General features: G+C 37.7%; 1 protein-coding gene across 2 annotated transcripts in view; it reads right to left on the minus strand.

The window, feature by feature from the left end:
- Positions 1-15880, minus strand: part of LOC120547973 (SH3 and PX domain-containing protein 2A-like) — a 51916-nt gene that overhangs the window by 22321 nt on the left and 13715 nt on the right. For both annotated transcript variants that reach the window (XM_039783822.1, XM_039783823.1), the window contains exons 4-6: positions 15059-15135; positions 14092-14183; positions 7085-7116 (exon numbers count right to left, since the gene is read on the minus strand). In XM_039783822.1, coding sequence (XP_039639756.1) covers positions 7085-7116; positions 14092-14183; positions 15059-15135 — 201 coding nt within the window. The remainder of the gene's footprint in view (positions 1-7084; positions 7117-14091; positions 14184-15058; positions 15136-15880) is intronic.

A 15880-nucleotide genomic window follows, 5' to 3' on the forward strand; every position in this document is an offset into this window, starting at 1 on the left:
TTCAGTTCACACATTAACAAGAGCTTCAGCTGACCACTGAGTTCAAAGCTCCAGACAGCAGGGAGCTACTGTCTCCATACATTAGATTATATCTGTTTACACTAATACTGCTGCTACAACAGATACACAATGTACTTTTATGGTGTGTCTGAATAACAGTAAAGGATCTACAAACCCAGTAGAGATTACATTCTCTATTTATGGTCACAAGCTGCTTTTACTAACTGCCATCGGTTACTGTAGTGTAAAATTAAATATGTGGGCTCTTGACTTACACAATAAACAAATATTTCCAGCAAAATAATGTCACAAGACGTGTGCCATCGTTTCTCAAAATGCAGTAAACACAGTTTCTACAAAAGAGAAACACATTTTATCCTGAGAATGGAAAATAAGAACAATTCAGTCCAATAGATGGAAGGTTTGAGGCTTAGATAAGGAATGATTGAGACAACTTGGATTTAGCTGAAATTTCTCCAAAGAGCTGACCTGGCGACAGTCCTTCAGACTGAAGATTAACATTTCTCTCTCGGGAAAATATTTTGCAGTCAATTTGGGAACAAAATCTAAATGTCAAGGAGCTCATAACTTATGAAGATGAACTCAGCACCATTAACATCTCAAATAATAAAACTGCCAAATAGTCTGACACTGGATTACTGTGGTTGGCCTGTGGTTTATGAAGCTTCACGTTATTTGCACAAGATTTTTTATCAAACCACAAAGTTAGGTGCTAAACACCGCAAAGAACATATTATTTAAATTCTGGGTATTTCCCTCTTGTTCTTTAAAGTATTATTTATATATATATATATATATATATATATATATATATATATATATATATATATATATATATATATATATACACACACACACACATACATACATACATACACTATTCTTGGAAACGTGTAGTTGGTTGGTTTTTTTTTCAACTCAGAGATCAATTAACGCTGATCAGTAATACTGCTCAAACATGTTTTGCTGTAACTATTACATAATTTTTACCAGTAATGAAAAGTGAAAACTTAAAAAATTACTGGCAGTACTTATTAATTTTATAAGTCAGTCATTTTACTTTCTTTTAGGGTAGATTTGTTTATGTGTATGTGTTTTCTACTTTACTACATTTTAGAAGGCATTTTCAGATAAAAAACCTTTTGTATGCAATATGGGAATATGAAGATGTCTGGTGCTACGTTTACACGTGGCCGGCTCTTTTCATAAACGGACATTTCAACCTCTCCGTTTTCAAAAATAACATTGTGCACAGTGGTCAGTTTTCAGAAAAGTGTTCGTTTACATGTACCCGTGTATATATGCCGTCAAGAGCAAAACCTGTAGGTGGCAGTGTAACGAGAAGCTCAAGCCCACGTTAGCCAATCAGAATCCCGAATATAGCAACAACAGCAACAAATCACTTCCTCTCTCTTCTCTTCTTCACTTCCTCCGCTGCGTAAACCTCTGTTTGTCTCAGTTTACATGCAAACGTGCAAACGAAGTTTTCCAAAATCTTAACCCTGGCTGGAGTTTTTAGAAAGACTCGTTTTCAGAGGCGAATTCTCCGTTTGTGTGTAAACGAAGGGCACAGACGAAGGGAAATGTCTCAGTTTTTCAAAATAACCATGTACGTGTAAACGGGGCCTAAATCATGTTACCAGCCATAACCTTTGATCTTGCTTGTCTCGATTTACAGATTTGTTAGTATGCAGTAACTTTACTGAGTGCAGTTTGAATGAGCAGCTCTTTACTTTTTCATGATCAGGAATCTTCCCTCTATTCAAACCACAAATATGTGGATTTATTCTGCGTCTTTGCTTACTTAGTACTAAATCTGACCTTAAAAGAAAATAAAGACCTGTTGGGAACCTAATTTCAAATAAATCTGCTATCCTGGACATTGTCTTATCAGAAAAAAAGAAGAAAAAAAAACACCTATCAACAATATAATTTCAAGACAGATGGACATAAAACTCAACAGGTCATGATCTCATAAAACCATGATCTATGTAAATTGATGTGAATGGAGGTTTCAAAACACACAATTAACTACAGCCGTGTGTAAACTGTAAAATCGGAGACCTGAGGTGAGTGAGTAAAGACTTTGTCAGCAAAGTCAATAGGCCTGAAAACAAAAGCTAATATTTCAGCCTCATTCAGGAAATGAAATGTTTTGCAACAGCAGGAAGACAGAGCCAGAACAAGGAGAACATGTGTGAGAACAGTCTTGGACAGAATAGGTCTAATTTCAAATGAACTGTTTAAAGAGAACTATAAAATAAATAGTATAAAATGAGCTACATAAATTACTGTGTACAGATCAAGGTTTCAATGAAATGCATCAGCCCTGTAAAGTTACAGTTCTTAAATCAGCCAAATCCCTGGGAAAAGGTGATTTCACATAGTATGCAGCGTTATAGAGCAGTCATTTCCAACCAGGAGTACTTCTACAGTTGCCACGGGGTCTGTGGAAACATTGTGAGTAGCACAACTAATTTGAAAAAATAGCAATTAAAATTACAAATAAATGAGTGAGCAGTTAGCTAAAAGTAATGGGTAAATGGTTGAAATAGCTAACAGCAATAGATAAATGGTTGAAATGTCCAGAGCCTGCCATTCCAAGTGGCAGTTGTACAATACAAACTTGGCCAAATCCACTTTTACATTGACAGTTCAATGGTATGATACAAATACTCTAAAATATTCACTTTTATATTATGTTCAAATAAACACATTTGGAACATAATGGGTGGTGTTAATGAAGGGGTACCTGAGTCAATCTGATAGGGCTGTGAGGGTAAGTCTGGTTAAAAAAAAAAGCTTGGGAACCATTATCGAATTTGTGTGAGCTTGCGTGTGTGTGATACACAATGTAGATCTAAAATATTTATGAGGTTTGAAAATAAAAGTATTTTCTTCTTGGCTTCCATCAGATATCCCTATTAGCCACTCTCTGTGTTTATATCTCTCCTCACTCAGATTTATACATGTGCTTCCTGCTCCCACCCTTGCACTCCCAGACGTCCTAACTCCATCCAACCCCCACCCCCACTCACCCATCATCCGCTCCAACCAAAGATGATGACAGTTAAGAACTTTGCAATAATTCATCACCAAGAGGAGGAAATGAGTCTGGTCTACCCATTTATACCAAAGATTTTTCTTTCTGAGAGATTTTTTAAGGATCAGGCATTTAGTTGATAGCATGGTTGGCACTGGGCTTTATGCCATAATTTCAACCCTGGGGTAACTTTACAAGAGCAGATCTGGGTTGAGGAGTAAAATTTGGCAAAGTGCAATGCCTTTGTTTGGCTCATCAGCAACAGATGTGCAGTTGGATTAGAAAAGGACACAGGACTGCTGTTCAATGTAGTACAGATGTACTCATGTCATTGAATCAGTATGTGGCCCTGAGGGAGAAGGGGCAGACCACAAACAAATAGTACAGAAACTTTCAGTATAAGTTGAAAGGTTACCAACTGTAACCTGTGTGCATGTACCTTTCAACTTATAATAATAATAATAATAATAATAATAATAATAATAATAATAATAATAATAATAATAATAATAAAACAGGGACTCACTCGTAAAAACATCACTCCATAGCGCTACTGGAGGTAAGAAACTCCACAGGGTACCTTTAACGTCAGTAGTTACCATTACACTGGTTTCAAAAAGTCTGGAATCAGAGGCAAACTGCTAATAAAGTAAGCGGAACTTCAAACCAACCCTCCCCTTCATCAAGGTTTCCAATAGTAAATCTGATGCCTTTAACACTTAACTAGTGTGAAGCAAAAGCAAGTGCATCAAAGAACACCATAACTTATCCTTATGAATGGTCCTATACAAAATAAAAAATAAAAAAATAAACAAACATGTCTGATCTCATTCATTACAGAACATTTTCTGGCTTGAATATGATGTTTTGAGCAAAAAGCTCTGCCTCCAGGGTGGGAGTCCACTGGGACAAATGGTCACTTATCAGAAACAGAGAGGCCTGTATTGGATCTGCTTTCTGCTGGACGGGGTGGAGCTGAGCGGAGCAGAGTTAAGTTGTGTTAACTTGGGGGAGAATAAAACATCTATTTACTGACGTTAAAGCTGTATCCATGAAATAAACAGTGATATCTATGACTTTAAATAAAAAACTAAATGCAGCATTTGATTAAAACCTGGTTTATCCCTCAAAATTAATCTTCCGGCTACTGTGAGACTCATTGAGTGGGGGTTGTTTTTTTTTAGAAAGAAGCTGCTAAAACAGTGTACGGCTGTTAAAGTAATTTGGAAGTGCTCATTTGCCTTAATGATTTCCGATGCCAGTTTCAAATCTTATCCATCTGCAAATACAAACAAACACACCGACCTCTTGACCCACCCCGCCATCTAACTCATGAAACATTAACCCTTTTCCTCCCAACAAGCATGCACATACCCGCATATAGTATGTTAACACCCACATAGACACAACTGCGTGCACACATACACACACCCTCTAGGCCCCCAGAGACCCTTTAGCTCACATAAAGACAGCAAGTCTGCACACATAAACACACTCCCTCAGTCTGTGCGCAACACTGAAATGGTTTCCACTTGCCACGTAAACCTCCTCTCCTCTCCAGCTGCTTTTCACATGCACTACACCCCTAAGCGCTCCGTTTCTTCTTCTCTCCGACTCTCCAAATTTCTAACTGTCTTCTGTTCATCTCACTTTCTGTTTGAATACAGGTTATCACTGATGATTTAAAGATGATCTGAATCTCTTGAACCTCAACATCCTAAAAAGTAAGCAGCAGTTGATCCTAAAATCTGAGTGAATTTGATTGAGATTGTTTTCTTTTACCTATGAAACAGTTCATTGTCTTTATTTCCTGTGTATGGATGAAGTTTTATGTATTTCATCACCATGGTATCTTGTCAAAAGATGTTTCCTTTAGGGTTTTGGTTATGGCAGCTTGTGTTTTCATCTGTGCCAGTTATCTGACAGTGATTTATGTTGATGGGCCGGTATCGGCAGTCAATCCTGACAACTCCATTGTTTGTTAGACAGAAGATTATACGTCTTTCTTTGAACCCTATGTTGATAGTGGCCTGGCTATGAACCTAAGACGTTCCTCTGATTTATTCTGCTTGCCAGGTAAACAGAGTTCCTAGTTAAAAATCTAACCACTCACAGTTTTGTGCCTACATTCTCCTGTTTAGGGGCAGGGGCTCGGTAAACTCTTATGAGAGACCTGAACCATGTAATTATGGAAACCATAAGCTGCAGCTACAGCACAAATTAACCACAGACTCACTGCACTTTATCTGCTGTCCTGCTTTAAAAGAGGAAGATCAATCTTTCAGCCGCGTTAACCACTAATGTCCAGCATGGGGACTATGTTGAAGGTTTAGAGATCAAGTATGGAGGGCCTTGTACAGTATGTGCTTCATGTTGACTGTGAATAGTAAATCATCATGAGAACCAGACATAAAGTGTGTTATTATTGTTTTCACTGGTCCATAGAACGATTTATTGTAAGCATGAATAAATGTACATCTCAGAAACTACATAGCAGATAACATTTTACTATCAAACCAAACCATTCAGAATAAAAACAGCTAAAACTGTGCATGCAAGCATTAGGCACTATATGACAAACTTTCCAGGCAGTCGATATGAATATAACTTGAAACCAATCCAATATCTTGCACAGACTGAATGTAGGCTACTTGACACACACACACACACACACACACACAGCTGTAATAAGACAATTTTTCCATTTCGCTATGTAGCTGGTATTCACTGTTACGTAAAGCCTCAATACCATGGAATATATAATGAAATTAGGTTGGGGTCTTATTACATTTGGTGGCAACTCTGGCACAGCTTTTCCTATGAGTGCATCGCCCACACAAAAATGAACTTACAGGTAATTTACTGAAACTCTGAATGCCCAGCTATGTCATACGTAACTGTGGCAGATGGCAGGAAGGATAGCCACAGCAACTTTGCATCTGATTGCAGAGCTAGCATGTAATTTAGTAATGCATGTGGGTATTCTGAGACTTGCCGTGCACACGCACACAAATACACAACACTTGCACAGCTGTTCACTGAACCTCTCTCGTGCTTTTCCTGCTGCCTCCTACGCCTGTATCCCCATGCTCAGCTGAGTCTTTCTGTCTTCCTTGCACTCTCTCACATACAAACATAAAGCCGGCTGTCAACCCTGGCAGAACAAACTTACAGAGGAACAAAGAGATGGTCTCTCACCTACAGTAACACTGTTTCATCACAATACAGTCAAGTCAAGATGTGTGTTTGAAGAGCATGTACTCTTGAAAGAGAACTCCACCGTTTTGGCATTCACTCCTATAACAATGTTGATGAAAAAAAGAATCAAAATCAATCCTTTCCAGCTGTACCAGAGATGTCTTTTTCTTTTTTATTATCTAAACTAGGGCTGCTACTAACAACTATATTAATTATCAATTAATCTTCCCAATATTTTCTTGATTCATTGTTTAGTCTATAAAATATCTTTAGGTGTAAAAAAATAAAAAAGTCCATTCACAATTTCTCAGTCCAGTGTGAGGTCTTAAAATTCTCCAATACCAAAAGATATTCAATTTACTGTAATATGTGATAAGAAAGCAACAAATCCTCTCATTTGAAAAGCTAAAACCAGAGAATATTTGCCTTTTTGCTAGAAAAATAACTGGACTATCAATATAGTTGTAGATTATTTTCTGTTATCGACTAATTGCTGCAGCTCTATTCCAAACATTGTTCTTCCTTGTCAAAACCTGGTGCCTACATTACCCATAATGCAACTTGCCCACTTACAGTTCGGTCAAAGATCTGGGTGGGTTATGCTAGAAGCAGCTAATATAGCCTCGAGGTGCTAGCCTCAAGCAAAGATGAGGACTGGACTACAGATGCCCCTTCATTTATTTTTCATTTTTTAACTTGTAGTCCTAATCCCAATATCAGTCAAGTAAGCAGTACATACAATGAAGACACAATACAAATGGATGGAGCATAAAATAACTAACAGATTCTACTGACCAGGGTAAAAAGATTTCAGAACCTTACCTGATTTACGTTTGCCGGAGAATCCAAAGTCTCTGGAAAAGAAGCAACACCAGAGGAGCATGGTCAGTATGAGTGTGTGTGTGAGAGAGATCGGAGTATTAATAGGACTTTATCAATCTAGTTGGTTACAGCTGAATCTCTGAGTGGGACCATCCAAATGCAGTTGGCACACAAGTACCAGCCAAACCCTCGTTGAGAATGCATGCAGAACTTGACCCACTAGGAGAGGGAGGGAGACAGGGTGGGACACAACATGGGTATGTGTGGAGGACTACAGTAAGTGTGTCAAGGACAGTAACAAAACAAATCAAGATATTTTAGCCAATATACTGCCGTGCGTATATGTAGCTCTTCAAATGGCAGACATGGTGTATGTGGGCGATGCAACTGCCTGTTGAACAGAACAGCATTTATTTACTTGACAAAGTATCATATCCCCTTGATAAGTCCCATTCATTTTTAAATGTGAAAGCATCTTCCTGTTCTAAAGCCTAGACTGTACCAAAACACTGAAGGATGAGCATTAGTGTCAATGAACCCGCTCTGTGCTTTCATGCTATGTGGAGTAGCCAGACTCTCCTCCAGCGTGCTTTGGAGAAGGGTTTGGCAAGGGTTATTATTTAATCTGGAACAGATAATTTGCATAATTGTCACTGTTGTTAGACTATTGAGCCAGAGAAAATATGAAGCTATTATTTTATTTTGACAGAAATTAATCATTTAGAAGCAAATAAAACAAATGATGGCATGATGAACAAAGGATTTATACATTTAAATTCATTCATTAAAGTGTTTTCAGTTTAATTTGAAAGCTCATGCTTCATATACTGTAATGCAGGTACACAATAGATGATAATTCACATAATCACTTAATCCAGTTTAATAAGAATTTGTTATACAATGGAAATGCATAAACATTTCTGAACAGACCAACATTTCTGAATCTGGGTCTGTATGTACAGTATGTGTGTGGTTTGCAGCTTGCTGTAGATTTTAGGAAGTGCTGACTGACTGCATGTCCTCGTTTAGTTAACTGAGCTGCAGTGAGAGCACACTGAGGAGAAGCTGAGGATTGACGCAGATGGGAACAGACACCTGGCTCTCTGGAGTGGCCGGGAGCAGGACTGGAGCCATGGCCAGTTATGAGTATGAGTACATGTATGGATAAACCTTGTCCAACATTTGTCAGGTTACAGCTTGCTCATCAACTCTCTGGGTTTCATTGATACCAGTTAACAAGAAATGTAGAATTTTAACTATTTTGCTATTTCTGGAGTACTGTAGATTATACTGTGCTACAAAGAAGCGGTTTCACACTTACAACAAAAATGTAAAATGGACATTGAAACTGTTCAAGTCAGTGTATGGCGAGCATCATGAAAGGATTACCCCTTGTTCAAGCTAAGCAACACTTCTTGCTTAATCCAAACATTTTTTTTTACCATAAACTGTATTCCTCTATTACTTAAATAAAGTCATCTTTGGCACAAGGCTTCTCGGTGTCCAGATGCATGAACAAGTATGAGTTATGAGATATTTCCAATCACACATGTAATAGCTTACAGCTCAATTCAGCTTCAAAACAGCAAATTAAATTGGATTGTGATACAGTAAAAAAAAAAAAAAAAAAGAAAAAAAAACGTTTATATTTGATCTTCAAGCAATGCTTATTCTACGGAAATTAATTTCATAACTTTCTATATAATGGGCAGAAAACACAATTATGTTAAACATGAATGCACAGCCAACATACAGTAAATAGGTGTGTAGTTTATAAAAAAATAAGCCTAGTCTAAGCACATGATGCAGAACACATCACTGAGACGACTTTGAACTCAACGCACACATACAGTATATGCTCTGAATAGTTCATTCTTTTCAGGACAGAAAAGTGAGCAGGGTGAGTGGCATTTCTTTAAAGAAATAACAGTATTTATGGTAATGGTTTTAGATAATGTTCACATCAAGGCACCATGTGAGACAAATATGAGATAATTGTAATGCATGTTAAACATTTCTGAAGTATTTCATGAAGTGTTTATTTTGTCAAAATGGTGGTAGGGTGGAGATGAAACTGAGGAAAGCATTATACTGTAGAGGGTTGGGGAGAAATGATGAGGATAAAGTGGATGCTTGACCTGCCCTGCTAGCTTGTAACCCTTAGCACAGAGCTGGAATAATATTCTTCCCAGGAGGACACTGAGCACACAACTCTGCACTGTGCACGTTCCTCCTACCACTAAAATCTAATAAATGAGGGCAAGGTAAGGGGAGCGAAAATATGTCCAAACAATATTAAATGCTTAAGACATTGGGCCATGTTTTTAAGGGTACATTATAACCTTTAGTTAACCAATAGACAGTAACAGCAGAGATACAGTATTGGTTTCATTATGTACACACCCATGCCAGGAGATACAGTACATGCATGGGCTGAACACGTCATTAAAAATCCAAGCCCGTGAGAGTCCATCCTCAGCTTGAGTTGAGAATAACCATCTGTTTGCACATAACTGCAGCTCACTCTTTGTAGGTGGGCCTATTAGAAATGGAATGTGTGAGACATTAGTCCTTTGCTCACATTTCTCAGCCAAGCCAAATGACTGAAGTGTCTTCCCTTCTTCAAGTATACATTACACAGACACTCCTGCCTGACCTAAAATTAACCTCTACAGGAGTGACCTCCAGCTCAGGGGTCAATAAGTTGATGAAATCATTTTGATTATGATCAGAGGTCTGATCTGCAAACAAAAAGGGCATAGTAGGTGATTTTTGTGTGTATATCCTTAAGAAAGGCAATGATGCTTATTCAAATCCTAACAAAAGCACACACAAGAACACTAAACTCATGCAAACAGGGCCAAATCTCCAGCAAAGTTTGGCCATGATTACACAGTGATATCATTCTAAAAGAATGTTAGTTTGACCACATATCAACCACTAATAACTTCCCTTGTGGTCAAAGACTGATGTAAAATTAAGCTTCAGGCTGTAAAGAAAAGACTTTAAAACAGCAGTTATTGTCACTTATATAAATCACAGGTTTACACATTCACAACGTGGGGACTCGCATCTCATTAGGTGACAAAAAGCTGGTTGCCACAAGGTAAATCATTACATTGTAGGGTTAAGACAAGGTTTTTGCAATACTCAAGGGAGTTTGCTTGAGTGTCTGTCTTGTAATCTCTAGTAAGGACCGGTTTTGGATCCCAAAGTTAGGGTTAGCGTTGGGGCTAGGCATGTAGCGATTAAAATCAAGGGTACAGTAAATCGCCATGAAATGCAGGTAAGTCTTTCAACGTCACAAAATCATGGGTCTGTTTATCTATTTACATGCATGTGCAAGGAGTCCACATTAGCTGCACCATTATGTAGTCCTTTGACCCCTTTCTCATTTGACCTTAAATCATAATCGCCTTAATCTAAATGAGTTTGGAGTTTCAATATGATACTGAAATTTACAAAAATAAATTATACAACTAAAACAAACTTAATATTCTAATCCCCAGATCAATACCATAATTACTTGCCAATTTACTTAGGAGGTTTTAAAGATTTTGTCATTTGTATTGCTATATTTTGGCACAGCAGTTTACACAGTTCAGTAGTTGAAAGCTGCCTCAGGGTCTTTAGGCATTACTCTGTCCAGTATCGTCCGCTATTGCACCCGCCAGTTTAACATCATCTACTGTAGGCTATCATATTAGCCCGTCTAATATCACCATGACTGTCACATCCCCTTGACTGCCTCTTATATTAGTCATGGACTGCTTTGCTTTAGAAATACATTTATCTTATCATCTAACTTCATTTTAAATCATTCTTTATTTCTCTCACAGTACAGTCCTGCTAGAACAGCTGTATAACAATATTTCTGAATTGTTTTAGGTCCTCAAACACCACTAATGACACTGCTAATTTTGTTTGTTGATTTCGGACAGCAAGACTTGAGGCTTTGCAGTGTGAAATTCCTGATATTTATGTGAATGAAACTTTCCCCCCAGTGGAACAGGTAGCCGTACTGTATGTGGCCAATTTAGGGGCACTGATTATGCCAATGATGACATCTCACAAATGCTTACCTCTTCATGTGCAGAGGCCACTCTTCAGGCTGAAATGATTACATTTACAATAAGTTTGTTAAGTTAAGAGTTTGAAACCCCTGTACGATCAAATCTCAAAGTAAGAGATATTTAGGCTAACAATACAAAAAAAAAAAACGCTCTCCGATGAAACCCAATTGCCATGAATTGACTGGATGTAAGCACAGTAAGCACAGTCCAGGAAGTACTGATGATTTTTTGTATGCTGAGTCAGTATACTCGCTGCTGGGTCCCATATGCTCAGACCCTCAAATCTGGACGTAGAGCTTGAGTCTTTTAGACTACAGCACAATTGTACAAACCAACCTACCTTCAGAAGTTTAAGAAGTAAGAAGTTTAAGAAAATATGCAAGAGCTAAAATACATGGGAAGAGGCCCTTTAACAGGTCTACAAAATATAAACAGATGATGGATATATTCATTTGTTTACTGGAATTATTCATAATTATGAGATTGCCCTTGACCAAGATGCTGGCCTCAGAACTGCAGATGGTCTCCATGCAGAATATCTAATGCAAAGGATGAATTTCCCCAAAGGGATTAATAAAGTGGAACTTACTTATTATATTACCATTCTAAAAATATAGTACAAAGCAAAGTCACATTGCAGATAGGGCAGTAAAATATATTTTGCAGCAAGCAAAAACATTACCTACACTACCTACCTTAGGTTACCTTACCTTGTTGCAAACAACACAAATGCCCAATGTCAAATCTGCATAATTGGCAAACTAATTTTGCAGTGTTGAAAGAATGGTTGAGGACTACAACTTTGTATTTTAGTTTTATATCTGGCCAGTGGCGTTTGTTATCATAAAAGGAAATCTAAACTCTATAATTAAATATTCCCTGCCTGTACTCTTGTAAACAGTAACTTGAGGTGCCAGTCAGAACCCCAGGATGTAAGAGGATTTGTAAGACTCTGAAAAACATGTTTCTATTATCCAATTCTATTATAATGTCTGTCACCAAGTTTCTCCAAAAGTTCCTCTTCTTGTGAAATATTCTATAGGCCTCTGAAACTACCTTAAGAGAGGACATCGTTATTTGAATGAACTGTTCATTACTGTGCATGCAAATGCATTCAAGCGACTGGAAATAAGCATCACTTTGCGTCAAAAAGATTTAAAACCACTCACTGCAACAATGGTCTAAATTATTTAAGCATTTCAGTTGTAGACTTAAAACAATCAGGTGTCTGAGAAATACGTAGTTAGCCCCATTTCTACACTTAATGGATCACAAGAAAAGACACGTTTCAGCATATATATATATATATATATATATATTTATTTTATTTTATTTATTTTATTTTAGCGCCTGTGCTTTGTGCTAGTCCTTCTGCACTATTATTAACACACACACACACACACACACACACACACACACACACACACACACACACACACACACACACACACACACACACACACACACACACACACACACACACACACACACACACACACACACACACACACACACACACAATACTATCTGTCATTCATCAAAAGTCAAGAGAAACAGCTTAGTTTTTCAAGCCTATTGCATGGCTCCCTCTTGTGATGAGCAACATCACATCCATTTATTTTAGATAATTTAAATCTGTGCAGTGACATCTTTTGAACATTAGATGGCAGTAGCAGATGAGGGCTTGACAAACATAGCCTCAGCACTGATGCTAATAGCACCTGTCAGAAATACCAGTAAAATATACCTGAATCATTTTTCAGGGTGGAAATAATGTCACCAATATGACTGGCCTCAATATTAATCCAATTAATTGTAATAGAGATATATTGGATTGATTGGATAAAAGTTTAACTGCTTTTAACAGCCTTTACTAATCATGTTCCAGTGACTGGGGCAGCTGAACAAATATCATTATCACCTGAGCAAAAAAAGCTCTTATTCTTTATGCTGTTTCAAATTATTTCCATGACTATAATTCCTTATTTTGCCCAAAATGTGATGAAATAGCTCTCCAATTCACTTCAATTTTATGGTTGTAATGTAAACCGTTCTTTACCCAACACATAACAGCTTGACAATACATTTTCTTCACCGTACCTCACACATTGTAATTTTAAAGGCATCACAAGATTACCTTTGTTGTGATATTGATAACTTGTGAAACAAAAGAATAACACTTTAATTTGCTCCAGATCCCCCAGTAGTAAACTAAGCACTTGGGTGGCATGGCTTTTAGACCTCAATGTCTCAATTTAAATTAAGCTCGTCCAACACTGGAGGAGGATATTTCTTTGAAGTGGGATTAACATGAATGGGCAGTGGGGGTTAGAGGTGGTAGGTCTGGTGGTAGTGGAGAAACCACTCATGAGGATAACACATTTTTCTCCTTGTGGGTTATGTACAAACAACATTTGATGAGTTTAACATCATATTTTTAGTGAGAAAGAATACTATCCCAGACTTACTTAAATTAGGCATTAAGAATAGAACTTAAACAAAAACTATTCTAGCAGCCAGTCTGTAAATACTCCCACTCTGACTTTGAAGTGAGTTTGACAAATGACTACCCTGAGAGCCTTATCTGTTTTGAGACTTGAACTCAGCTGCACTCTCATGACACCACTGATCCTTACGCATTTGTTTTGGGGATCAGGTGTCACCTCTCAGAAATCATTATTAATAAAACACAGTGCCTCTCAACCAGCATTAATCAATCATCTCTGAGACACTGCAAAGCCTTCGGATCAAGATGGGTCAGTGCGGGGGAAAGGCATCTGTCCCAGCTGCTGGGCCACACGCAGTCTGCTCCTGTTGTAGCCAGTGTTTACAACCAGAGGGCAATGTTTGGTACTAACAGTTCATATAACAGATATAATGCTAATGCTCAATGATAGTGTATGATTTCTAAAGTATGCAGTGATAGTTACTCACTCTGTGGGAGGGTTGAGGTCCTCTGACTTGGTCTCAAAGAACTTGAGGACCTCCTCACTTTGGGAAAGGTGGGAGGGAAGCTTCATCAGAGCCTGTGGGCAAGAAGGGAGGGAGAAAGCTACTGGATGCGACAAAGAACAAATTCAAAAGATTGCTGGTGTTGTTAAAAGTGCTGGAGTGTGGTTTAGGAATTACAATGAGTAACCAGCTCATAACACTTAGTCATTGCACAGTCAGTCAGATGAGAAGACCAAGCGGAGATGTGGAGGGTGTGGAGGGTGTGGAGGGGAAGGAAGAAGGCTCTGAGCCCGGAGTGAGGTTTAAAAAACAAAGGAAAACACATAGAGGTGATATGCCGTCTCAGCTGCATGGACATTCAAAATGAGATACTTCAGCCTACTGCACTTGAATCAGAAAAGACATCCTATAAGTAACCAAATCTAAAAAGAAATCTTTAAGCTTCTTGCCTTTACAGCAAATCGTGCTTATTCCTCTAAATGAAAACTGCTGCCACACTTTGCAATGCATCTGCCCCACATTCCCATCTCTGACCTAATGAATATAAGAGGGTCAGGTAGCCATCTGCACTTACAAGGACACTTTAAATCTGCTGATTCATTCTTATTCTTTGTATTCCGTTTTACCCCTGCGTGCCCCCATTTCCCTCGTTTCCTTTATAGGCTGCCTATTTACATTGGTGACAGGAAATGACCAGTGCAGATAGAGCCGTTGCTTTCCTGTTGAGGCTGGTGGGGGAGATAAATGTTGAGGCCTGCCTTGAAAATGCTCTGGCAAATGTACAGGGAGGAGAGCAATGGCATAGATAAAGTGCTCTTCCAACAAACACATACACCAAACATGAGTAGTCAACATTTACTTTCCAAGAAGCTGTATTGTGTTAACAGCAGACAAAGTGATACTATGGACTCAAAGGAGGACATTATGAAACATACAGCCTTTGTCTTACTTTGCAGTAATTATCCAGGTGTTTCAGCCTTTTGACGGCTACATCTCTTATGTGACTTCGGCGAAATAAGACTTTACCTGAGGAAAAACAGCACTGTCAGTTGTACATACATCTATAAAAACGTATTTATTAAAAGGCTTGCTATTTGTAATGCATTTATAAAAACACCAACATGTCATGGGAGATCCCTCGCCAGCCGAGTGGATTCAGATGATTATTGTGCTAAATGGCAAATGTGGGAATTATTCATTGATGGGCGCCATTAATGGAAGCAATAAGGCCCCATCCGCTCTGTATGTATGTATGTATGTATGTATGTATGTATGTATGTATGTATGTATGTATGTATGTATGTATGTATGTATATATATATATATATATATATATATATATATATATATATATATATATATATATATATATATATATATATATATATATATATATGTGTGTGTGTGTGTGTGTGTGTGTGTGTGTGTGTGTGTGTGTGTGGTATTGCTATTACTAGACTGTAGATTTGTGTGGAAAATTTTAAATTATGAAATCAAAAAAAAATAACAGCATTTACTACAGCTTCTTGTGACATGTGATGTTCACAACACAGAGGGTGTATATTTACCCAATGATCAATTCATAATCATATTCACCATTTGAAGAAGACAGTGTTTCCCTTCATTTGAAGGACATGACATAATAAAAAATAAAGTAGCATACATTGAATATGTGATTTAAATATTTAATGATACAGGCTTGATTCTAAAAACAGAAGAACCACAAAGAGTCTTCTAATCCATTAATAGAGAGCAGTTTTTAAAAAGTTAC

This window comes from Perca fluviatilis, chromosome 19 (assembly GCF_010015445.1).
Source record: "Perca fluviatilis chromosome 19, GENO_Pfluv_1.0, whole genome shotgun sequence".
NCBI classification, from domain to species: Eukaryota; Metazoa; Chordata; class Actinopteri; order Perciformes; family Percidae; genus Perca; species Perca fluviatilis.